The 27,383-nt window shown below is 37.6% G+C and overlaps 1 protein-coding gene across 15 annotated transcripts in view; it reads right to left on the bottom strand.

Annotated features, from left to right (window-relative positions):
- VPS8 (VPS8 subunit of CORVET complex) overlaps positions 1-27,383 on the bottom strand; it is a 299,937-nt gene that overhangs the window by 250,035 nt on the left and 22,519 nt on the right. For all 15 annotated transcript variants that reach the window (XR_009601662.1, XR_009601661.1, XM_060419760.1 and 12 more), the window contains 9 exons: positions 25,905-25,937; positions 24,894-24,948; positions 14,527-14,651; positions 13,691-13,777; positions 11,267-11,334; positions 6,636-6,789; positions 6,478-6,537; positions 5,122-5,229; positions 765-845 (listed from right to left, as the gene is read on the bottom strand). Coding sequence is in view for 13 of the 15 variants with exons in the window: in XM_060419760.1 (XP_060275743.1) it covers positions 765-845; positions 5,122-5,229; positions 6,478-6,537; positions 6,636-6,789; positions 11,267-11,334; positions 13,691-13,777; positions 14,527-14,651; positions 24,894-24,948; positions 25,905-25,937 (771 nt within the window). In the remaining 2 variants the exon portion in view is untranslated. The remainder of the gene's footprint in view (positions 1-764; positions 846-5,121; positions 5,230-6,477; positions 6,538-6,635; positions 6,790-11,266; positions 11,335-13,690; positions 13,778-14,526; positions 14,652-24,893; positions 24,949-25,904; positions 25,938-27,383) is intronic.

Here is a 27,383-nt window from a genome sequence, read left to right on the forward strand (position 1 = left end):
AGAATGGCTACTTGTGGTTGGGAAGTTTTTTCCAGGGACAGAATCATATGCAGATGTTTACAGAGATGTACCTCAAACATCTTAAATGCAAGTGATAATGATGAATTCTAGACAAATATGTTAGACAATTCCACAAGGGATTCTGGTAATGACAAAACACTGATGTCTAATAAACATAGGAAGAGGTTGAACAAAATTATTTCATGAAATGTATATGGGAAAAAAGTGTTATTTCTAAATCAAGTCTGTAAGATTTAAAAAGCAATGTACAACTAAATTAATAAATCATCTATTATAAAAATTGATACGAAAGGAAATAATCTTTTCTAAAAAAAACCCAAAGGTTGCTCAGGACCGAGATACATGGTAGAGAGAGAACTCTGCAAAGTTTTTAGCCACAAGAAAATAGTATCTCCTGAACCAATGAGGACATACTCAGAAGTACCAAGATGTGTTTACAAAGAAAGCCCGGCAATGATCCTGAAGAAATTATTCTGATCTACCCTTCAAGCTATTCAAGATATTAAAGAAAACTTTTGGTGATCTTGCCAGTGTTCAGCAGGCTGAAGGACAATAAAAATGATGTGTGGCATCACACCAATGTCAAGACTGTTTTCAGTACAAGCAGGACTTCACTTCTGTCCACATTTTATATGATCCTAAAGGTCATGGTTTACAGCAAAAATCCTGGGAGCCTTAACAGAACATGGACTCAGAACAATTATACAAAGTAAATGGGGGTATTTCATTTCAATAATACTCACAGTAAAGTTGATGAGGTCATAGTATAGGTGAAGATGCTTTTGCTTAGTAACATGTATCGCTCCAGATTCATCTCTCTTAACCTGATGATGGAATAAAAACAACCTGAATATCAGCTACTGTTTGAGAGACTTTAAAAAGTTTCTCACCTACTCAATCCATCTAGAACATGATTTCCATTCAGAATATGGGTAAAACAAATACTGGTAACTAAAGAAACTATTAAACAAATGAAAAAAATCACTCACAAGTATATGTAGTATATCTGGTATAATCCATGGTCAGTGGTCAAGCTGTCAGTTTAGGCATACCATTGTATTAAATGCACTTCACTTTATTGTGCTTCCAGATATTGTGTATTTTACAAACTGAAGGTCTGTGGCAACCTTGAGTCAATCTATTGACACCATTTTTCCAACAGCATCTGCTCGCTTGCTTACTGTCTCTGTGTCACATTTTGGTAATTTTTGCAGTAGTTCAAACTTTTTCAGTATTATTTGTTATAGTAATCCGTGATTAGTAATCTTTGATGTTACTATTGTAATTGTTTTGGCTTTTTTTAAGCAATGAAGTATTTTTTAATTAAGGTATGTACTCTGCTTTTTTTAAGAGATAATGTTATTACATACTTAAAAGACTACAATGTAGTGCAAACATAACTTTTCTACCCCCTGGGAAACCAATCAACTTACGTAACTCACTGCATTGCAGTATTTGCTTTATTGCAGTGGTCTGAAACGGAACCAGTAATATCCCCAGGGTATGCCTGTACTGGCAAATGTAATATTCACTCTGTCATACTCAGAACAAACTAACTTCATCACATCAATAACTGTATTTAGCCAGAGTTAAAGCATAAAATAGGATTAGTGGCATGGTGTAAAAAAAGTAAAACAAAAGTACATTAAAAGGAAAAAAAGGTGCTGCAGTGACCAACACTAGGCTTTTCTGAAATATGACACCAGTATAGCTCAAACAGCCAGAAATGCCATGTTTTGTTTATGTCCTTCAGTCCCCCTGAAAAGCCTTGTCTTTCCTTCAAAATGCTATCCCTAACTCTCACTGCAACCATCCTTGTCTAAAGACCTCACTTGCTTTATTACAAGAGCAAAACCCTTCATTTCCCTCCAACCTCCTATAATCTGTTCTTTTTGCTATTTGTATGGTGCTATTCCTAAAATGTCACTTTAATCATATCACTTTAATTACCTAAGAACCTGTGATGGTTTCCCCTTACCAATCTAGGGCAATTATTATACAATCTAGATCAGAGGTTAGCAAACTTTTTCTGTAAAAAGCCATACAGTAAGTATTTTCAGATCTGCAGAGCATACAATCTCTGTTGTAACTACTCAACTCCGCCACTGTTGCGCAAAAGCAGCCATAAATAAGACATAACCAAATGGGCATGAAATAATACTTCACAAAATCAAGTAGCCAGCCACCTCTGGCCCACAGGCCATAGCTTGCCAACCCCTAATCTAGATCCATGCCATATATTCAACTTTATTTTCAACAATAAGCTTCTCCCTGTTATTAATTCTAACATTTAATACTGACTTTCTATATATTTAAGTACTGTCCTAGTAGTTGGAATACAGCAGTAGGGTTGGTTTTAGACTTATGGAGCTTTCAGTCTAGCGAAGAAGAAAAATGTTAAATAAGGAATTTTAGAAGTGCTGAATGTTATAAAAGAAGGTATTATGGATGTCTGTAGTGGGAAATGCTAATTGAGGTCAGTAGGTCAAGGAAGGCAATGCTAATCATGAGCTAGGATAATGTTGAAGAGAGCACAGAGCTTTCCTGGCAGAGATGATGGCATATGTAAAGACACCAAGGCCAAAGACATGGAAGCATCCTAAACGTCCATCAACAGATGAATGGATAAAGAAGATGTGATACATAAATAAATGCAGTGTTACTCAGCCACAAGGAAGAATGAAACAATCCCTGCGCAGCACCATGGATGGGCCTAGAGACTGTCATACTAAGTAAATCAGACAGAGAAAGATAAATACATGGTATTGCTTTTATGTGGAATTTTAAAAAATGATACAAGTCAACTTATTTACAAAACAGAAACAGGTTCACAGACATAGAAAACAAACTTATGGTTACCACGGGGCAAGAGGGAGTGGGATAACTTAAGAATTTGGGATAAGCACATACAAACCATTATAGATAAAAGATAAACAGCAAGGTCCTACTGTAAAGCACAGGAAATTATATACAATATTTCATAATATCTACAATAGAAAAGCTGGAAAAGAATATATATATATATATATATATATATATATATATATATATATATATATAAACTGTCACAATAAACTGAAAAATTCTGAAAGAGATGGGAATACCAGACTACCTGATCTGCCTCTTGAGAAACCTATATGCAGGTCAGGAAGCAACAGTTAGAACTGGACATGGAAAAACAGACTGGTTCCAAATAGGAAAAGGAGTACATCAAGGCTGTATATTGTCACCCTGCTTATTTAACTTGTATGCAGAGTACATCATGAGAAACACTGGGCTCAAAGAAGCACAGCTGGAATCAAGATTGTCAGGAGAAGTATCAATAACCTCAGATATGCAGATGACACCACCCTTATGGCAGAAAGTGAAGAGGAACTAAAAAGCCTCTTGATGAAAGTGAAAGAGGAGAGTGAAAAAGTTGGCTTAAAGCTCAACATTCAGAAAACAAAGATCATGGCATCAGGTCCCATCACTCATGGGAAACAGATGGGGAAACAGTGGAAATAGTGTCAGACTTTATTTTTGGGGGCTCCAAAATCACTGCAGATGGTGATTGCAGCCATGAAATTACAAGACACTTACTCCTTGGAAGGAAAGTTATGACCAACCTAGATAGCATACTCAAAAGCAGAGACATTACTTTGCCAACAAAGGTCCATCTAGTCAAGGCTATGGTTTTTCCAGTGGTCATGTATGGATGTGAGAGTCGGACTGCGAAGAAAGCTGAGCACCGAAGAATTGATGCTTTTGAACTGTGGTGTTGGAGAAGACTCTTGAGAGTCCCTTGGACTGCAAGGAGATCCAACCAGTCCATCCTAAAGGAGATCAGTCCTGGGTGTTCATTGGAAGGACTGATGCTGAAACTGAAACTCCAGTACTTTGGCCACCTCATGCAAAGAATTGACTCATTGGAAAAGACTGATCCTGGGAGGGATTCGGGGAAGGAGGAGAAGGGGACGACAGAGGATGAGATGGCTGAATGGCATCACCAACTTGATGCACATGAGTTTGAGTGAACTCTGGGAGTTGGTGATGGACAAGGAGGCGTGGCGTGCTACAATTCATGGGGTCGCAAAGAATCGGACACGACTGAGCAACTGAACTGATATATAAACTGAATCACTTTGTTGTACACCAGAAACTAACTCAATAATGTCAATTTAAAATATATCAAATTAAAATACGTCAATTTAAAAAAGAAATAAAAAGAACTGAGGCAAAAGACTAGTTAGGAAGCTATTTCAGAGCCTGGGTTAGAAATGCCTGCGGTTTAGGCTAGGGAAGCAGCATAGGGGAGACAAAAAAAAAGGAAGTAAATTAGAGTCAGCAGGATGTGTGACAGAGCAGGAATAGAGAGAAAAATGCGACTAAAAGGGAACTCCTAGATCTCAGGCTGGAGAAACTAAGTGGACAGTGAGCCACTTGCTTCACTGAGCTAGGAAACCCAAGAAGAGATTCCACAGGCACATTCTTATCTCTGTATCTTCAGTTCATCTTATTTTCCCCAATATGTATATCCACCCCTCCTGCATTATTTGCCCTGTACCCTTCATAAAGTCTTCCACAGCCTCTGTAATCCATACAAATCTCTTCATACTCCAAACTTACATCAAGTTTTAAATTCTCATCACATAGTAGAGTCCTTAAACTGTCCTCACTAGTAGCAACGAACATACTGGTTTTGCCTTTCAAACCATATTTTAACCTATTTTTAAAAAGAAATTAAGTTTTATATGTCCTCCAATTGCCTCATGTCCACTACAATGTAAAGGACATAGTAGGTGCTCAATGATACTTTCTAATAAACACACTACATGTAGGTAGGTAAGCCATTAATATAGACCTATGTACATTCAAATATTTACACATACACATAAACCATTAATTATCTGTTAGTCAAAGGAGATGGAAATAAGAAATATACCATGAGGCGGCATGGAGCTGAGGGTTTTCCATGTTAACCACTAAAGCCTCAAAAATTAAATAGGTCACTCTTTCTCCAAAGAATTACGATAGTATATTTCTTTGACACAACATTAAATTACTGGTGAATCAGAATGATAACCTGTGACAAAGGACTTCAGCACGGATAGGACTTACCAGGAGAAAATGAACAACATCTCCTCTGCAGAAGGCAAGCATGGGATTCACGTAATTATGCACTGCCACAAAGTGCCAGGCCAGCAACGGAACGCTGGAAGGATCCATCTGGGTAAGAAGGAAAATAAAATCATTGTTAATACAAGAATAAAGAGAAAACTCTGGTTTAAAACAGCAATGGACTGGTGTTCCTTGGTAAAAACTTCTAATTTCTCATTAAAATTCCAGCAGAGTAGGGATTGATTGGGAAGCGTCAAGAAGGAACCTTCTTTGTGGACAGTAATGTTCCACATCTTGACAGAAGTTTGGGTTACATAAGTATCTATATTTGGCAAAGTTTAGCAAATGTACACTCAAGATCTGTGTGTTTTGTTGTATGTAAATTTTTCTACCAAAGGAAAGACTTTGAATACTGAACTGTACTTAATCATATGCATGTTGAATATTTAGGGAGGAAAAAAGAGTACTAATTTCTGCAATTTACTTGGAAGCACATTTAAAAAAAAACGATTTGATGAGTGACAATAAACTGGTATATAATGAAGTATACAAAAAAATACTAATGGTAGAGTTTTACAATGGTAGGTATATAGATGTTTAATGTAAAATCCTTTCAACTTCTCTATTTGAAAATGTTCATAATAAAATATTGGGGGAAAATCAACAAAAACAAAGATGGAAACACATACCATGATAAATCTCAATTAGCCAATGAAGGTCACCTAAGAACAGTTAATGGTAATCTGAGCAGGCTCTACCATCTGAAAGGGTAGGCCTGCTTCCCCTGGGGCCCAGAGAGAGAGTACCAATAAGAAAACTGAAGAGTGAGCTCCCTCGTTACAGGGCCTACTTTCTGGACCAGTCTTGGTTCTACACCGTCATTCTCCATCCCATCCCATCCATGCCTCTCCTTACATATTCACTGGAAGAAAACATCACTTTGAAAGCATCCAAGCAGGAAGGAAAAGAGATACCGAGGTGTGCACAATACATTGCGAGAAGCATCCCCCAAAATGAAATATCACAGGCAGAAGAAACCCCGGAAAGAATACGTCAGAGCAATTCACACTATATTACGGTGGGGTGCTCTCCCTCAGTAGTTCAATATCAAAGCAGCCGCTGTTCATGAGAGAAAACTTAACAGAATAAAGGAAGGGAAGTATAGATCTTGTGATCCCCAGGACACTGCTCTGGTCGCCAGCTGACAGTTTTGGTCACATCAAGGTAAGCAGACAGAGAGCTGATTTCCATTCTATCTAGCTTTCTGACAGCCTCACAGAATTCACCACTCGTGAATCATCTTCCCCTACCTCCCAAAATGGTCTTTTTGCCCATAAGATGGAGAGAATTACTCACCCGTCCATAAGGAAAAGTCATCCACACTTTCAAGGATGGCTTCAATCCAATGACCAGTATCTTTAGGGAGAAGAAATAAATTTTCACTATTTACCCTGCAATTTTCAGATTTTTGGTATTCAAAGTCTGTTAAGTTATAAGCTTCATCTTCTAAATACCTTTGTTAAGGATGCCATGGCCAATAAGGAAAACTGTGTGATGGGATGATCTTTCAACTCGGGCTTAGAGTGGAGAGGTTCAATACAGCAAACTTCACCCTTGGAACCGCTAAACAGGCATCGAGATTCACAAGTTCTCACTCCCATCACTCTCCTGAAAATTTAACCCAAAATGCAGAATCAACTTAGCAATGATCCAAGGCACTATATCTCTACAGCAGATGACTACAAAAGCCTCCTGATCCCTACTCCTGCCCCCAACAATCCAAACTCCACATGACATCAGCGTGTCCTTTTCAACTTAGGGTCAGATTTACCACCTTCTCCTATGGCTTCTCCCTCTCCAATGGCTTCCCACTGTACACAAAATAAAATCGACTCTCACCAGGTTTAAAATGTCCTGTACGATTTTATATGATCTCTCTCCTGCCTGCACTCCTCTCCCACTGCTACTGCTCCTGATAAGCACGTGCTCCAGCCACAGTGGCCTTCTGTCCGCTGCTCCAGCAGGCCACGGTGTGCCCACCTCGAAGTTTCTGTGCTTGAATATCCCTCTGCCTGGAACACTTCTTCCAGGTCTTTTCATTTGTTGACTAGATTATCATCCAGGTTTTTGTTTAAATGTCACCTTCAGAGAGAAGCCTTCCTAAATGATTCTCAAATGCACTCCAGCACACTGATCTGTCTTATTTTCTTCACAGCACTCAAAGTTATTTATGTGTTGGTTTATTGACTGTCTCTCTACCCCCACCCCAACTAGAATGTAAGTTCTACCAGAGTAGCAACCTTGACCGGTACACAGCCATAACGCTGGTATCTAGAACAATGCCTACACATAGGGGATAGCCAATAAACATCAGCTGAATAAATCAATAGTGCTGCGCTAGGTGCTGAGAGAGGGCATCAGAGGCCAGACAGGCAGAAACCACAATCACAGAAAACTAACCAATCTAATCACATGGACCACAGTCTCGTCAAACTCAATGAAACTGAAGCATGCCGCGTAGGGCCACCCAAGACAGACAGGTCCTGGCGGAAAGTTCTAACAAAATGTGGTCCACTGGAGAAGGGAATGGCAAACCACTTCAGTATTCTTGCCTTGAGAACCCCATGAACAGTATGAAAAGGTAAAAAGACAGGACAATGAAAGATGAACTCCCCAGGTCTGTAGGTGCCCAACATGCTATGGGAGAAGGGTAGAGAAATAACGACAAAAGAATGAAGAGAAAGAGCCAAAGCAAAAACACCACCCAGTTGTGGATATGACTGGTGATGGAAGCAAGGTCCAATGCCATAAAGAACAATATTATATAGGAACCTGGAATGTTAGGTCCATGAATCAGGGCAAATTGGAAGTGGTCAAACAGGAGATGGCAAGAGTGAATGTCAACATTTTAGGAATCAGCGAACTAAAATGGACTGGAATGGGTGACTAACTCAGATGACCATATCATACCTACTACTGTGGGCAAAAATCCCTTAGAAGAAATGGGAGTCTCCATCATAGTCAACAAGAGAGTCCGAAATGCAGTACTTGAATGCAATCTCAAAAACAACAGAATGATCTCTGTTCACTTCCAAGGCAAAGCATTCAATATCACAGTAATCCAAGTCTATGGCCCAAGCGGTAATGCTGAAACAGCTGTAGTTGAATGGTTCTATGAAGACCTACAAGACCTTTTAGAACTAACACCCAAAAAATATATCCTTTTCATTAAAGGGGACTGGAATGCAAAAGTAGGAAGTCAAGAAACACCTGGAGTAACAGGCAAATTTGGTCTTGGAGTACAAAATGAAGCAGAGCAAAGGCTCATAGAGTTTTGCCAAAAGAATGCACTGATCGTAGCAAACACCCTCTTCCAACAACATAAGAGAAGACTCTACACGTGGACATCACCAGATGGTCAACACCAAAATAAGACTGATTATATTCTCTGCAGCCAAAGATGGAGAAGCTCTATACAGTCAGCAAAAACAACACTGGGAGCTGACTGTGGCTCAGATCATGAACTCCTTATTGCCAAATTCAGACTTAAATTGAAGAAGGTAAGGAAAACCACTAGACCATTCAGGTATGACCTAATTCAGATCCCTTATGACTGTACAGTGGAAGTGGGAAATAGTTTTAAGGAAGTAGATCTGAGAGAGTGCCCAATGGATAGAAGATAGTGACACTGTATAGGAGACAGGGAGCAAGACCATCCCCAAGAAAAAGAAATGCAAAAAAAGCAAAATGGCTCTCTGAGGAGCCTTACAAATAGGTGTGAAAAGAAGAGAAGCAAAAAACAAGGGAGAAAAGTAAAGATATACCCATTTGAATGCAGAGTTCCAAAGAGTAGCAAGGAGAGATAAGAAAGCCATCCTCAGCAATCAGTGCAAAGAAATAGAGGAAAACAATAGAGTGGGAGAGACTAGAGATCTCTTCAAGAAAATTAGAGATACCAAGGGAACATTTCATGCAAAGATGGGCTTAATAAAGGACAGAAATGGTATGCTTCTAAAAGAAGATATTAAGAAGAGGCCACAAGAATACACAGGAGAACTGTACAAAAAAGTTCTTCACAACCCAGATGATCACAATGGTGTGATCACTTACCCAGAGCCAGACATCCTAGAATGTGAAGTGAACTGGGCTTTAGGAAGCATCACTATGAACAAAGCTAGTGGAAGTGATGGAATTCCAGTAGAGCTATTTCAAATCCTGAAAGATGATGCTGTGAAAGTGCTACACTCAATATGCCAGAAAATTTGGAAAACTCAGCAGTGGCCACAGGACTGGAAAAGTCAGTATTCATTCCAATCCCAAAGAAAGGCAATGCCAAAGAATGCTCAAACTACCGCACAATTGCACTCATCTCAAACACTAGTAAAGTAATGCTCAAAATTCTCCAAGTCAGGCTTCAACAATACGTGAACTGTGAACTTCCAGATGTTCAAGCTGGTTTTAGAAAAGGCAGAGGAACCAGAGATCAAATTGCCAACATCCGCTGGATCATCAAAAAAGCAAGAGAGTTCCAGAAAAACATCTATTTCTGCTCTATTGACTATGCCAAAGCCTTTGACTGTGTGGATCACAATAAACTGTGGAAAATTCTGAGAGAGATGGGAATACCAGACCACCTGACCTGCCTCTTGAGAAACCTATATACAGGTCAGGAAGCAAGAGTTGGAACTGGACATGGAACAACAGACTGGTTCCAAATAGGAAAAGGAGTACGTCAAGGCTGTATATTGTCACCCTGCTTATTTAACTTGTATGCAGAGTACATCATGAGAAACGCTGGGCTCAAAGAAGCACAAGCTGGAATCAAGATTGCTGGGAGAAATATCAATAACCTCAGATATGCAGATGACACCACCCTTATGGCAGAAAGCGAAGAGGAACTAAAAGCCTCTTGATGAAAGTGAAAGAGGAGAGTGAAAAAGTTGGCTTAAAGCTCAACATTCAGAAAACGAAGATCATGGCATCCGGTCCCATCACTTCATGGGAAATAGATGGGGAAACAGTGGCTGACTATTTTTGAGAGGGCTCCAAAATCACTGCAGATGATGACTGCAGCCATGAAATTAAAAGATGCTTACTCCTTGGAAGGAAAGCTATGACCAACCTAGACAGCATACTCAAAAGCAGAGACATTACTTTGTCAACAAAGGTCCATCTAGTCAAGGCTATTGTTTTTCCAGTGGTCATGTATGGATATGAAAGTTGGACTATAAAGAAAGCTGAGCACAGAAGAATTGATGCTTTTGAATTGTGGTGTTGGAGAAGACTTTTGAAATTTCCTTGGACTGCAAGGAGATCCAACCAGTCCATCCTAAAGGAGATCAGTCCTGGGTGTTCACTGGAAGGACTGATGTTGAAGCTGAAACTCCAACACTTTGGCCACCTGATGCGAAGAACTGACTCATTTGAAAAGACTCTGATGCTGGGAAAGATTGAAGGTGGGAGGATAAGGAGACGAAAGAGGATGAGATGGCTGGATGGCATCTCTGACTCAATGGACATGGACAGGGAGGCCTGGCATGCTGCAGGCCATAGCGTCGCAAACAGTAGGATACGACTGAGCGACTGAACTGAACTGGTATTTTTCAAACAATTACTTTGAACTTGATATTGTCAGGAGGCGTGTGAAATGTAAGAAACATAGTCCTTACTTTGAAGAACTTTGGAAATAGAATACACATTGAATTTTTTTGTCTTTTTAAACTCAGATTTATAAGTGTTCTTACACATATCTAAACAGTCTTTCCCTTTATTTAAAGAGTAAACAGGGCAATTCAAAGGCAAAAGGAACCTTGTACACCTGGTCATTATGGTTATAACCAACTGGGCCTGGGGTCTAAACTGAAATTACTGATATACTCCAGGATAATGGTTCCCAAGATTGACAGAGTTTAGGAACACTTTGGGGAGGAGGAGTCTAGAATCCCAACTCGGATGTACTGAGACAGAATTTGGGGGGACCAGGCATGGTGTTCCGTATGTTCTATAAGCCTCCCCAGATAAGTGTAATACACAGCCACAACCTATTTACAATCGCTTGGGTTTTCCAGACCTCTTCATATTCAACTTCAAGTCATTAAATTGGAGCTAATCTTTTCATTTGTCTACAAATGTCCAACAGTCTTACTTAAATGTCAATTCAAAAACAGAGCCTCCGCTGTCGTTGCAAATTGCAAGAGTTGGATCATCTGTAAACTAAACAGAGAAGGAATTTATTTTCTTAATGATTTTTAAACAACCAGTCAAATGTTAAAAAGGGGAAAAATTATAAAATTTTAAAAATACAAGACAAACACATTTAATAGCATTTGAAATCACCTAGACTGACCTCATTACTCTAAACATACAAACTTACCCATATTTAGAATAAAAATGGTTCAATATCATTAAAAACTGAGACTTTAAAGAAGTAAAACCCTCTCAAAAGGATAAAAGAAAAATATAAACTATGATTCATAAAAGCCCTAAACTTCTCTACTTGGGTTCTTACATTAATTTTTTCAAACTTGCTATTAAGCTGAATAGGATAGTTTGGAAATACTTAAAGCTGCCTAGCTTTCAAGAATAAAGTCACAGTAAAAGATATTTGATGTCTCTGGGAAATAAGTTTGTTACAATATGTTTTCAGAATAACTGAAGAGTTAATATACTATATTTAAAAAGAGTTTAACTTTTTATGCAACTCTTCCTAAAATGTGCTGCCCCTTCAGTCTTCTTCAATAAAGTATACTTTAGTTACTATTATCTACCCTGGAAAACTCAATAAATAATGTTCACGATGAGACTGTCCTAAGGGCTGATGTGGCCTGATAGATGTGCACGCCAATAGATACAAAATTGAATAACTTAATTTATATCACTTCCAGTGACTAGTCTTCCTAACCCCAAAGGTTGTAAAACCATCCTAACTGGCATGCCTTTGGACTCTTCCAGAATGGCTGAGGTACAGGAGGCTACTATGAAATGCATCTTCTTCAACCACACACAGGCAAAGTACAGAAGTCCTACACCGTGGTTCTCAAAGGCCTAGCTGAGCAGAGCAGTTGCAAAAGTGGAGTGTAGAGAAAATAATAGCATTCATAATTTTTATTTATTTTCTACTTCCTGTGTATGTGTTTTATGATATACTTAGATTTAGTACAGCAGTACATTTAATTTTAATATATTTTATATATATATACACACACACACACACAGACGTGTGTGTGTGTGTGTGTGTGTGTGTGTGTATGAATTAAAGCCCAAATTATTATTGATGGGATGTGTAGGGTTAAGTCTGGAGAATAATGAGTAAGAGGTTGACAGCATAAGTAGCCTTTGTCAATAGCAGGCCTCAGAATTACTGAGAAGTGTCTATACTTGTGGCATTCCCAAGCAACACAAGTGTGCTTTCAATGTCAGCTACATTCTTCTGCTTTTATTTCTTCTGCCTTTTTCTGTCTTTACCTCTTCTGTTTCTTATTGTTTCTCTCAAAGATTTTGCTTTTTTCTGCAAATGGATTGGATTTTCATAAGCCACCAAACAAACATTTACTGAGCAACTACTACATGTAACACACAGAAATAAAAGAGAAACAGATCCTGGTTTCAAAGACCTTAATCTATTAAAGGAGATAAGGCATAACACAAACAATAACATATTAGAAGTTGGCTCATGCCGTATGAAAACAGGTCAAGAGAAACTGCCATGATGTTCAGAAAGGGGAGAAATTCTCTCTACTTGTCTTGGTTGTTTTCATTGTTACTAAATGCTTCAATGCTGCTTTGTCACAAGACTTTTTATATAACTGAGATGCAGACACATAAAATCCAGATGCTCCCAGACTTTAAAAAGCATATGCATGGATAAGAGAGGTCTGCACAGCTAACTAACCAAATGTGTACATGATTAAAATCCAGATCTGATTTTAGACTTCCCTAGTTATAATCCTGTACGTTTTATACTTCTGAACATGGACTCGACAGCATACGAAAACCAAGGTTCACATTGTATTTATAAATTAAATGTTACCTAAGGTGGTTTATTTTTTTCAGGCATGTAAGGAGAAAGTCAAGATTCGAACCTTGATGCTTTTCCTTTGGAGGCCTGGAAGAAAATAAACCAAGAAATTCGTCTCTAAACATAATGCAAACCTTGGTTCTTTCACAACCGGTGCCTTGAACCTTCAAGTAATTCCCAACAAAGTGTGACAGGGCACCCCACTTCAGCAGTAAAATCCTGGTGGACTAAGCAAAGAGTAACAAGACCTTTTAGAATCTGCACGTGAGTTTTCAGCAGCGTACTGCCTGTCTTTGCTGCCAATCTTTCATCTAGGATCACTTCAATTTACTCTCTTTCCTGCTGTGTCTACTAGACGTCAGTACGACTTATAGCTGAATGTTACCATGGTAGCCTAGCCTACCATGATTGTGCGTGGGAAAACATCTTGTTGGGCCAGTCACATAAAAGACAGTTCACTTCCAAGGATTCTGTTTATAAAGAAACCTACTTTAAAATGGATACAAGGGCATAATAAGAAAGATTATTAGAAAAAGAAAATAAGAACTGTACCTTAATATGTAATATTGCTGTTCCCGGAGGATGAGCATCTGTTATTGATCTTAGAAGCTTTCCACTGGCCAAATCCCACATAGTGATCTATAAGACAACTAAATGCTTTAAAAACAAATTTATTGCTCTTTTTTGGACTTAAGTATCTTGGCTTTTGGCTGAAATAATCTATTCCTGGCCTATAAACATTGCAGACAAAGAACTATAAAGTTAAAACATAACTAAAGGTTGCAGATCCACGAAAGCATGGGGCCCTTATTTCATCTTCATCCTCCCCTCATCCTACCCAGTCTACTTTTCCCTTCAGATTTTAAATCCTATTCTTTTACTGAAAGGTAAAAGAGATTTCTTTAATGAGTCAATCTCTTTAGCACTGGTAAAAATTATAAAAAGGGCTTACTGCCAAACCAATTAGTGACATGTAAGTCAGAAGAAGAGAAGAAACAAAACTTATTGCCCGGTTTCAGAAGTAAAAACAAATACCAAATTTGTGTTCAGGGACACAGTCACAAAGCAGAATATACTGTACTTAAAAATCAACAACAATCATCCTCACTACAAAAAGAAAGTACATTTTGTATAACAGCCTGGTTGGTTTATAAAAGCTATTTACGTATAGGGACACGTGAATTGAGATATTAAAAATCATAGACTCTGGCTCAGTCAGTAACTTAATTTAAAAATTTGGACAAAAGTCAGACCAAGCAAATTCAGGTTAGCTCTACAGACAGACATATCACTTTATAACATGTTTTTGTCTTCAAGATACTGATGTAGAGTTAACAGGTTTAATTCATTTTACACTGTCTTATAGGTAAAATAAAGTTCCTATTTACCTGTCCCTTAGCAAAGCCACAGAGAAGTCTTGAGCAGTCGTTGTTGATACTGAGGGCAGAGATAGCTCCATACTGACCTCCAACACTAGTGCTACCCAAGCAGAGTCGCAAAGCTTGATTCTGATCTAAGGAAAGCAATTGATAAAATCAAGTGAAAGAAATAAAGGGGTGACTAAGTATGTACATAGCATAAGCTTGTTTTCAAACACTTTGAGGTAGTAAGAATCAAATGAAGTTACGTTCATCTTAAAATATATTTACTGAGCATCTACTAGACAGTGGGCATTGAATTAGACACTAAGAATGCAGAAAAAAACAACAACTACAAGGAAGCATAATACAAAACTTACTAATGTTTGAAAAAATATTAAGAAAACTATCTCTTGGAACAACCAACTAACTTTCATTCTAGAATTGTATTTTTTGCCATTTTTAGAATGCAAGGTACATGAAATACCACCTTTTACAGTAGCTTTAAAACTTCAAAAATCAAAATTTACAGTTTAGCTAAAATTTACATTTATATTATCCCTGAAGAAAAGATTTACCAGGCAAATGAACAGTATAAATAAAATCATAGGATATGTTTAAATAACTTAAGGAAATTCTTTTCAAGCATCAACAGCTGATATGCTAAAAGCAAATAATTCAAATCGCTACTAAATAAAGTTACTTAAGGGCAAGGATTCTGCCATAATCACCTCTGATTTCTCTAGGAAGCATTTGGATATTACTAAACTTTATTATCTAATAACTAGAAGAAATTCCTCTAGGACTTCTCCTAGGCAGTGCTTATTTTATATTATATAGAGCTCATTATTGTACCCACTTGAAAACAATAAAATAAAAATTTTAAACATAAAGCATGTCTACAAACTTTAACTGTTTTTTTTTTCAGTTGGGCGGGGGGAAACACCATACTTGCACAATCAGGAGTTCTCTTAACTCCCCGAGCAATTGTTTGTGCTTCCCTTCCCTTCACTATCTATGTGCTACGTTTGGGAGGTAAATACATCTTACCCCCACTCCTAGACTATGAACTATCTAAGGGCTGAGATCACGAGAGAGTTAACATCCCTAGAATGCCTAGGGCAGTGCCTTGCACACAGAAGGCATCTGACAATCATCTTAATAGATGCCATATTTGCAAATCTTCCTCCCAAAAGGTAAACCCAGTTATCATCAGGAAGAACCTAAAGACATTCATTCCCAAATGCAGGGAATACCACTAGGTAAGCCCTTTTGCCCATCCAAAGTGAATACTGTAAGAATATTGTTCTATGTTCACAAGCAGGCTCAAATAGCAATCCCCACCTCCCCAGGAGTTCTGACACAATTAAAGTCAGAAATGTCTCAGTTCTGACACAATTAGTGGCTGTATCCAGCACACAGAAAATATTTGATGTTTTATGATGTCACTTTAGATCTTAGCCTTCCAAGATGAACATTTGAAATGGAATAAAATTCATAATATACAAGGTCTGATGTACTTTAAAGGTCCTATGTTTATTCACATCTAAAATTATCACAAGAACAGATTTTTTCCTTATTTCCTTCCATCCTTACATACATTTCCCTCCCTTTTTCAGTTTAATCCAAACTATTAAAATTGCCTTTTTCCTGACTTCAAATATGACATCACATTTTACTTTGTTCAACTGAATTGCATGCCTAATGGTGTTTTTCATGATCTCAGGGCTACATTATACAGTTAGTAGATGACCCTTACACCCTGTTCTGCAAATTGTCAAGATTCATAGATTGGTTAACAGTGTTGTATACATACTACCACTTTGGGTCATCTGAGTAGTCCAATCAATGGACTGAAAAACTAAGAGGACAAAGACAGAAATTCTGCACCAGCCTCAAAAAGTCCATTTAGCCTGGTTGTCTGCCCTCGAGGCAAGAGTAGTGTTGAAAGTCTCTCCTTTGATATCCAAACTACACAGTTCTGATCGACTAGTACTTAAAGACACTAACTATTGCTTTAACAAAGTCCTTACTTTAAATTTGACTATTTAAGTACTCTTATAACTCAGGGATCACCAATGCAATGGACGTGAGTTTGAGTAAACTCTGGGAGTTGGTGATGGACAGGGAGGCCTGGCGTGCTGCAGTCTGTGGGGCTGCAAGGAGTAGGACATGACTGAGACACTGAACTGAACTGATAACTCAGGGAAAGTAAGCATAGGAGAATTTAAGGAGTATGACAAATTAGAGAATAAGGGTACAATTAAGAAAAAGGAAGTAAAGAGGGAACGAAAAAGACACAACTAACCTCTACATTAAAAACACAGACATGACTCTTTTTCTGACTGTGTACTAAAAACTAGCTAAGACAGGGACCAAATTATCAACAGTGGTCACTCCTAAAATATGCACTAAATTTATATCCCATAGGACTCTGTTAATGAAAGCTGTCAATGTTTTCCCCTTGACTTTCACAATGTATTCATTATCTTTATAATGTCCCTTTATAAGGCAGCATGGCTGTGAGGTAATGGACAGTGTATAAAATGTAATATAGTTTAACTCCACAAAGATACGTATCAATTCTTATTGGTGTCATTATACATTCTGTATTTATGATACCATATTAATAAACCTATACAATTTAAACTAAAATCAGAAAAGATAGAATTTCTGCGGAAAGAAGGAAGCAGGGTCTTATTGAAGAGGTTTCTTCTACTAGAACATTCTGTAGTCCAGATTTTTCTAGACTATTCTGAGGAAAGGCACTTGGTGAAGACAAACATAAAACCTCTCTCAAACAATTTCTAAAGTTACACAGAAGGAACAAAAGGACCCGAACAGAAGTAAGAAAGGTGAAAATCAGAGCTTTCCATGTTCTACTCCTCCAAGGGGGCTCCTGATTTGGGGCGGGGGGGCGGAGGGGAATGCAATGAGACTATCATTTTTCCCATAAGCTTCCCAGAGTTGTCACAGAGCTTAAATTTTGTAAACGCCTATGAAAAATATGAAAACTATCCAATGATACACGTGCAAAGAATTATTTTAATGATAATAAGTAGCTTATCAATTAAGAGAACTCAAAGCCCAGATACCACAAAAAGCACATCTAAATTGACAGTGCAATGAACTACATCTATTTCTTTATTAGTATATCTTTCAAAATACACTTTACTTAGGGTCAATCTCAGCATATTCCAGGCTTATGAGTAATGGACTAAGTAACAAAGAAAAGCCATAAATAATATATAAAGTCTACAATAGCCATAAAATCTAAATTTGAACATACTTCAAGAATTTCTGCTCCTTCCACATACCAAAATTAACCTAATGCTCTATTTCTTCACCCCTAATTTAACTACACCCTAAAGACCATCAAAGAAGGAAATACCTAGATCCTAGAATCAAAATCAAATTATATGTGTACAGCTCTACTTTTATCACCAGTATTCACCATTCTTCAATATTACTCCTTTGGCACATTAAAATATTCTCTAAGACCAAAGAAGAAGAAAAGGGAGATTAGGAAACATTTTTCATCAATGATCATAAAACAGCAGAAGCACTTTATCTGACCACCATCTAACACACACAGAATTAAAGCTCTCCATTCTCACTAAGCAAGGCCGAGAGGAGCTAACCCACGTCCGAGATCAGGGGCAGAAGCCAGGAGGACCCCATGCCCAAAGGGCGGCGGCCAAGAGGAGTTACCCCACTTCCGAGGTCAGGGGCAGCGGCTGAGAGTGCCAGGCTGCCACGGCACAGGAACGGCCAAGAGGAGCCACCCCGCATCCAAGGTCAGGGGCGGCAGCCGGGAGGAGCAACCCCATGCCCGAGGAGCTGTGCCTGCACGGGCATAGGAGGGCCTAAAGGAGCTATCCCACGCTGAAGGTCAGGAAGGGCAGTGGTGAAGAGATACCCTTCGTCCAAAGTAAGGATCAGCAGCTGCGCTTTGCTGGAGCAGCCATGAAGAGACACCCCACACCCAAAGTAAGAGAAACCCAAGTAAGATGGTAGGTGTTGCAAGAGGGCATCAGAGGGCAGACACACTGAAACCATACTCACAGAAAACTAGTCAATCTAATCACACTAGGACCACAGCCTTGTCTAACTCAATGAAACTAAGCCATGCCCATGGGGCCACCCAAATTAGATTGAACACCAAAATTAGATTGATTATACTCTTTGCAGCCAAAGATGGAGAAGCTCTATACAGTCAACAAAAACAAGACCAGGAGCTGACTGTGGCTCAGACCATGAACTCCTTATTACCAAATTCAGACTTAAATTGAAGAAAGTAGGGAAAACCGCTAGACCATTCAGATATGACCTAAATCAAATCCCTTATGATTACACAGTGGAAGTGAGAAATAGATTTAAGGGCCTAGATCTCATAGATAGAGTGCCTGATGACCTATGGAATGAGGTTCGTGACACTGTACAGGAGACAGGGAACAAGACCATCCCCATGGAAAAGAAATGCAAAAAAGCAAAATGGCTGTCTAGGAAGGCCTTACAAATAGCTGTGAAAAGAAGAGAGGTGAAAAGCAAAGGAGAAAAGGAAAGATATAAGCATCTGAATGCAGAGTTCCAAAGAATAGCAAGAAGAGATAAGAAAGCCTTCTTCAGCGATCAATGCAAAAAAATAGAGGAAAAGAACAGAATGGGAAAGACTAGAGATCTCTTCAAGAAAATTAGAGACACCAAGGGAACATTTCATGCAAAGATGGGCTTAATAAAGGACAGAAATGGTATGGACCTAACAGAAGCAGAAGATATTAAGAAGAGGTGGCAAGAATACACAGAAGAACTGTACAAAAAAGATCTTCATGACCCAGATAATCACAATGATGTTATCACTCATCTAGAGCCATCTTGGAATGTGAAGTCAAGTGGGCCTTAGAAAACATCACTACGAACAAAGCTAGTGGAGATAATGGAATTCCAGTTGAGCTATTTCAAATCCTGAATGATGATGCTGTGAAAGTGCTGCACTCAATATGCCAGAAAATTTGGAAAATTCAGCAGTGGCCACAGGACTGGAAAAGGTCAGTTTCCATTCCAATCCCAAAGAAAGGCAATGCCAAAGAATGCTCAAACTACCACACAATTGCACTCATCTCACATGCTACTAAAGTAATGCTCAAAATTCTCCAAGCCAGGCTTCAGCAATACGTGAACCGTGAACTCCCTGATGTTCAAGCTGGTTTTAGAAAAGGCAGAGGAACCAGAGATCAAATTGCCAACATCTGCTGGATCATGGAAAAAGCAGGAGAGTTCCAGAAAAACATCTATTTCTGCTTTATTGACTATGCCAAAGCCTTTGACTGTGTGGATCACAATAAACTGTGGAAAATTCTTCAAGAGATGGGAATACCAGACCACCAGACCTGCCTCTTGAGAAATCTGTATGCAGGTCCAGAAGCAACAGTTAGAACTGGACATGGAACAGACTGGTTCCAAATAGGAAAAGGAGTACGCCAAGGCTGTATATTGTCACCCTGCTTATTTAACTTCTGTGCAGAGTACATCATGAGAAACGCTGGGCTCGAAGAAACACAAGCTGGAATCAAGATTGCCGGGGGAAATATTAATAACCTCAGATATGCATATGACACCACCCTTATGGCAGAAAGTGAAGAGGAACTAAAAAGCCTCTTGATGAAAGTGAAAGAGGAGAGCGAAAAAGTTGGCTTAAAGCTCAACATTCAGAAAACGAAGATCATGGCATCCGGTCCCATCACTTCATGGGAAATGGATGGGGAAACAGTGGAAACAGTGTCAGACTTTATTTTCTTGGGCTCCAAAATCACTGCAGATGGCAACTGCAGCCATGAAATTAAAAGACACTTACTCCTTGGAAAAAAAATTATGACCAACCTAGATAGCATATTCAAAAGCAGAGACATTACTTTGCCGACTAAGGTCCGTCTAGTCAAGGCTATGGTTTTTCCAGTAGTCATGTATGGATGTGAGAGTTGGACTGTGAAGAAGGCTGAGCACTGAAGAATTGATGCTTTTGAACTGTGGTGTTGGAGAAGACTCTTGAGAGTCCCTTGGACTGCAAGGAGATCCAACCAGTCCATTCGGAAGGAGATCAACCCTGGGATTTCTTTGGAAGGAATGATGCTAAAGCTGAAGCTCCATTACTTTGGCCACCTCATGCAAAGAGTTGGCTCATTGGAAAAGACTCTGATGCTGGGAGGGATTGGGGGCAGGAGGAGAAGGGGACGACCGAGGATGAGATGGCTGGATGGCATCACTGACTCGATGGATGTGAGTCTGAGTGAACTCCGGGAGTTGGTGATGGACAGGGAGGCCTGGCGTGCTGTGATTCATGGGGTCACAAAGAGTCGGACACAACTGAGCGACTGAACGAACTGATTCCCTCTTTAATCTTACTGACTAAAGCCCAGGATACACTGACTCCCCACAGATAACCAGCTATTCTCTAGAATGCTGATGCTTAGGAAGAGTCAACTGTGTTCATTTCCAAATCTGTTCATGCCATTATAAATACTACTGCACTTAAAAAAATGTTAATTAAACAATATGTCAACTGATGAAATAGAGTGGAAAAGAGCAAGCTGCTGTTTCTATGACAGCTAAATGGATGTTTTAGAAAAACGTGGTAAAGATGAGTTGCTCTAAATAACTGTCATGAAGTGAGGTATGGACAAGATAACTGCAGAAAACTGAAAAGTTCTACAAAAATCTAAAATTTTGCACACCTCGGGTGATTCACAGGTACCCAAGCTTTTCCCTCTTTTATTTAATTAAAAGTACAAATTTTGCATGACCATCATGGATGCAGCTTGTGCCAGAAAAGGATGCTGCAGACCTCCAACTGGCAGAAAAAAACTCAAACAGTTTTGGACATGATTAGGGGGAAAATGAATATTTATTTTCATTTAAAATAAAATATTGAAGGTATGCATATATTTGTAATTTTTAACAATGCTCTTACCAATTTCAATTAGCTGGTTCTTTTCAATAAGCATTTCAAAAGAGGGTGTCAACTGTAATTGATAACATTCTCCTTCAACAATAAAAAGGTCAAAAGAAATAAAGTCACTCATGCAAATCAAAATTACTATACCTTTTCCTTTGAATCCATGGAGAAAAGATCAAAAGAAAGAGAAAAGCAAGAAATCAGTTCAAAAGTTCAAGAAAAGACAGGTAAAATTTCAAGAGTATAAGTGGTAAACTTTATTTATCTGTGAGAATGGTACTAAACGTGATTAAATGATATGTCTAGCATTTATATTTAGGTATTGGTAAATAGAAACAGAAAAAATTCATAATATCCAAATTTTAGCATAGTAAACCCAAGTCCATTAAATTTGATAAAAACAATTTCAAAAAGATAATCCACTAAGGTGTACTAACAACTCAAAAAATGAAAAACTAAAGTGCCTTACGACAGGGATAGATCTCTAATAAGAGTCAAATTTTTTGAGATCCTATAATTAGGTAAGAACCAAGATATATAACAAACACATGCCTCTACTTCCTTAAGAATAGGAATTTTACATCATGCTTAAGAAACTTATGATTACTATTCTAATGACCCAGGCCTTCATTCCAAAGAGACTCTAATGGTACTTAAGTTCTTCCTGCTGCACTTTTTCCTATGATCAACAAAGATGTTTAAAAGATCAGATTTAATCCAGACCTCAAATCTAGACACTTCTTAGCATTATTACTCTGCCATTTGTTCCTGACTTTCAAGCAAATTTTAATCCATTTGTTAAAACTCATTGACCAGATATCTGATTCCTACAAAAATAATGAGTAAAATTTATTAATTGCATGTTTAAAAATCCAAACCATAACTAGAATGTTACGATTCTTTCTCAAAATGCTCATTATGGCATACTTTCTTTTTCATGAGACTTTAATTAAAGATTACTGTTTCATCAAATCCACGAGAAAGTTGCTTGGGTCTATAAAAAATTAGAAAGCAGGCCCAAGGAAATTGAGACAGCAATGAAAGACAATATACTCTTCTTCTCCCCTGTTAGCTTTTTATCTTTAAAGACTTCATTTTAATTTGTTGCAGTGAATTCTACATGGGTTTGATTATAAGCAGGCACATATTCTTAGAACCTTGGGGGGTAAGGAAGAGATATTAAAGCAGACAGAGTTGAGAGTGAGTACTGGTAAGGGGGAACGAAAATAAACATGTTCTGCTGATAGATAAACATATGCATTATAGTCTATCCTCGTTCATCTTAGTTCTTGCATTCTTTCCTTTTTGTATCTTGGAATTTGCCTCCATTTCTCTCAGAACAGGTGAACAACTTGGAGGGGTGGAAACGTACTAATCTTGGGATTCAGTATACTTGGCTTCTGAATTTGGCTTTGTACCTGTCACTTAACCTCTCTGGTTCTCAAATACCTCATATGTAAATAAGGTGACTGACTAAAAGTCCTTTCAATATTTTTTCCCAAAGTTCTATCAATCTAATACCAACCCTGCCCTCACAGGAAAAAAAGCATTCTTATACCTGATAGGAGAGCAAGTTGGTAAAACTTTCTAGGAGGCAGTTAGGCAATATACATCAGGAGCGTTTAAAATGTTCATACCCTGACATAAGCAAGTCCACTGTTAGGAATTTGTCTGAAAGAAGTAATCATGTGCACAAAAAACTGCAGTTACAAAGATGGTCATCACTCTATATTTTTGTTTAGAAACAACCTAAATGTCTTATAGTAGAAAATGATTGACTAAATGGTGAATCCATTTAACAGGATACATATAGCCATTAAAAATGATGTTACACAGAAACAGACACACAGAAAACAAACTTATGGTTACTAAAGGAGAGGGATAAATTAATAGATACAAACCACTACATATAAAATAGATAAACAACACAATCCTGTATATCACAGGGAACTATATTCAATATCCTGTAATACACCACAATGGAAAAGAATACGAAAAAGAATATATATGTGTGTGTATGTGGGTGGGCGTGTGTATATATATACACACACACACAGGAACTGTATCACTTTGATGTGCACCAGAAACTAACACAACACTGTAAATCAACCATACTTAAATTTAAAACAAAAAAGCTAATAACACAGGAAAAAAGATATTACAGATGATTTCAATAATTACATAGAAAAATGTTCATTATAATGAAAAAGCAGGTTACAAATTAACATGATCCAATTTGGGGGTGCACATATGTATACATGTATGTACAGGAAAAAAGATTACAAGGTCATATAGAAATGTTAGGAATTATTTCTGGATGGCAGATTTTGGTATATCTTCAATCTTTTGCTCATCTAAATTTATAATGAACACATATTGTGGAATAAGAGAAACAATTAAAGAATCAATTTAAAGTTTTCTCTAGAGAATTGTATTTTTTGTTTCCATTTTTCTCATCTCCAGGAAATAATTTGTATCCATCACCTTTGAAAAGATTAGATGTTAAAATCACATGATGAATAGGCTTCTGGTATAATGGAAAACTTGGAAGTCAAATTATTCAAAAACAAGGGAAAATGACTAGTTATTCACTCTTGATAAAGATGCAAGGCCCACAAAGATCAAATTATGGTTCTGCTATTAAGGTGTTCCCAGGTATTCCATAAACAATATTCTGTAGCATCCTTACTAAAATACAGTGTCATCAGGAATTCCATTTGAGAGAGTTCCAAAAGCTTTAAAATCCGTGAGAACACTAAAAATGACAGGAAAAGATTTTCTAGTAGTATTTAAACAAACAACATGTTTTGCTCTTAGTATTGAGGGCAAAAGCAAAGAAAGATGAAAATCAGGGTTATTTAGTCTCATAGAGGAAAAAAAAATACTTAGGATTATCACATACTATAAAAATAAAACTAACAAAAGTTCTCATCTCAACCCAAAAAATAAAGTGATTATGGGCTAAAAAAAACTTTCAGTTTAGAGGGATTTACAATGTAAATGAAAAAAACCTTACTATCAGTTAAGAGTTACTGAAAATTACTGAGAAAGCCTGGAAATCTTTCCCTGAAGATCTTTGCAAATACTTACTACTCAGATATGATTCAGAATAAAAAAATTACCACCACCACAAACCAGAGGCAGACAAAATGACAAACCTTGTCACTCTCAACTGTACATTCTTTTTGTCTAGGTCTGCAGAGAGTCAAATGGTATATGATATGATAGCTTATAAATTCAGAGAGAAGAAAATAAACTTGCAATGAGCAACAAAATGAAGCTGAGTCAAGCAATTTTTAACTATAAAAATGCTCATTGGTACTCTTCAAGTTTTTCTGGCATTTTTCAGAAAAATAAAGTTTACTATAAAAACTGTGATTAAGAGACATTATCTTTTTAAAAACTCAAATACTTAATATTTAAAATATACAGCTAGAAAATTTACCAAATATTAAGGCCAATCCATGAGATGTACCCACTGCTATCAAACTGGATACTGCCTGAGAACAAAAGAGAAGATTATATTTTAAAACATTACATCAAGGATCTTGAAATAATCAGAATTAAATTTGTTGGTCTTCTTTCCTCTAGACACCAGATAACATACCAACTATTATAAATAAGGAAAATTTCATCTAGGAGGCAAAATGCAAGATAAAACTCAGAACATCTTATTTCTTGGCATCCCTCTAAATTTACTCTAAGGGTAACAATACTAAAATATCATATGTTCAACATTATAGGTAAAAACATGCCACTTAACTTCCTCTAAAGCAATTTAAAATAAAAAAAGTTCAAGGGTCCAAAGTAAAGGCACTTATGCTACCCAACCACGAGCCTCCTATGAGGTGTGGGAAAAGGACAGGAAAGACCTTCCCCAGCTCATTCACAAGAGCCAAAAGGCGCCAGAAATACTCAAAACTCAGCCCACTTCCCTCACCAATTGACTAATAAGAGAGCTACAGGAGGCAGCTGGAAATAGTTGAAAATAGAAAAGAGGGCACTAGTGTGCTTTCAATATCCCCCAGTTCTCTATAATCACCCCCACAGATTTACTATTTGGCAAGCTTGGCAATGGAGCTCAGAGCTGTTAAATGTACTATTTACCACAAAGTCATTTTACCGAACTGTTTCCACTCCCTATAACCAAAAGGAGGTCAAGTCACAGAAGGAGCAAATGTACTTGGGTAGGATAGTACCACATTTAATAAATCTGGAAAAGGGCTAATCAGTATCCCATTAAATGCATCTCAAAACACAAAACTGAAGAGTAACAATACACTAGAAACAAAGAGAATATTCCAACATGAATAAATTTTAAATGATTGCTGGCAGTAAATGACATATGAATTTATTCTCATAAAATGTATGTAATAACTGAGTATCAGAAGAATAAATCTAAGAAAACCCGGTAATAGAAAGCTTACCTTTAAAAGATTATTTAAAGTATACTTACAATTGCTGTAGGCAAGCCAGCATCTACTTTGTCCTAAATAAAATTTAAAAATAAAGTATTTGAAAAGATATTTCCACTTTTAAACCAAAAAAAAGGTAAAGGCCCTCTCTTTACATGTATAATTCAGACAAGAGGTGGAGCCATCACTTTCGCCCCCAACTACAGAATTTTAGCACTGATGTTACAGCTTAGGATAGTGATTCTCAAAAGTCAAGGAGCATCAGAGTCACCGGGAATATCTGTTAAAATGCTGATCCCTAGCTACACTGCTAGAACTAGATTCCAAGTCAGTAGGTCTGGGATAGTGCCCAGGAATTTGCTTTTTCTTAGGAAATTTTTATGCAATGGACACATTTTACAAAATCACTATCTTAAGGTTACCTCCATTATCTTAGGTGATCATAAAATGATAAATACACTTTAATTTGAGTCAATTTTAAATATAATCCCATGTCATATTACCTTGAGGAGGATTCCAAAATTAAACAACAAAGTTCACAACTCCAAAAGTTTTATCTCTCCTAAGTGTTCTCCAGGAATAGACTACAAGGCTATGATGGTCAACACCCTAGGAAGCCCTAATAACATCACTATCCACATGGCTGAAGGCATTACTAAACAGCCATTCAGAGGAGATACCCCAAAATATAACTAGCTTTACATGTTAATAAACCAACCATCACAGAAAAGCATACAATTTAAATTGAGCTGGTAATCCAGAATTAGAAAAACAAAATATGAAGACTGTCACAAGAAAAGCAGTTTTCATTTTAACATACCAAAGGAGCTCAGCCATGGCAATGAAATAAGAACAGAATGCAAACACTCTGGGATTTATTAGAACTTTTCCCTCCTCTTCAAGAGAAAAGAGAAACCCTTTTAAATAACAGATTTATCTAATCACTGCTCAATGTCTGAGTTTTAGTTCAGTCTCCATTATTCAAAATATTTTTAAAACTGCACAGGTGGGTCAAATGACTGTTCTGGTTCATCTTGATTTTGAAAGGAATGAATTTCATCACCTACATAAGGATTAAATTCAGAAAACGTCATGGAAATGTAATCCTCAACAGGTGGTTCCCATTCTAGCAAATATGAGTTACTCTCCACCTAAAAGAGGAAGGACAATTGCCTAGGTTTCCTCCATTGCTTGCCTATCTCTGTATTTAAATTGAATTCATGATATATGAGTTGGGCCAGGATATACCAAATGCCCACAGAGAACACTTTTTCCTTTTTTGTTGTTTTTGGGGGTTTTTTGTTTGTTTGTTCTGGTTTGCAGGGGGCGGGGGGGTGGTTCTGCAGTAAGAGCTTTCACTGATAAACCTAAAAATTACAATGTGGCTATGATGTCATGATCCACTTCTGTATCAATCTCTTACCCTCATAAAAAATAAAACTTTGTCCAAACTGACTATGCAAAACACTGACTAAACTCCATGAAAAGAACATAAAAACATATCAAAGTTCCTGGGATAT

This window comes from Ovis aries, chromosome 1, assembly GCF_016772045.2.
Source record: "Ovis aries strain OAR_USU_Benz2616 breed Rambouillet chromosome 1, ARS-UI_Ramb_v3.0, whole genome shotgun sequence".
Classification (NCBI taxonomy): domain Eukaryota; kingdom Metazoa; phylum Chordata; class Mammalia; order Artiodactyla; family Bovidae; genus Ovis; species Ovis aries.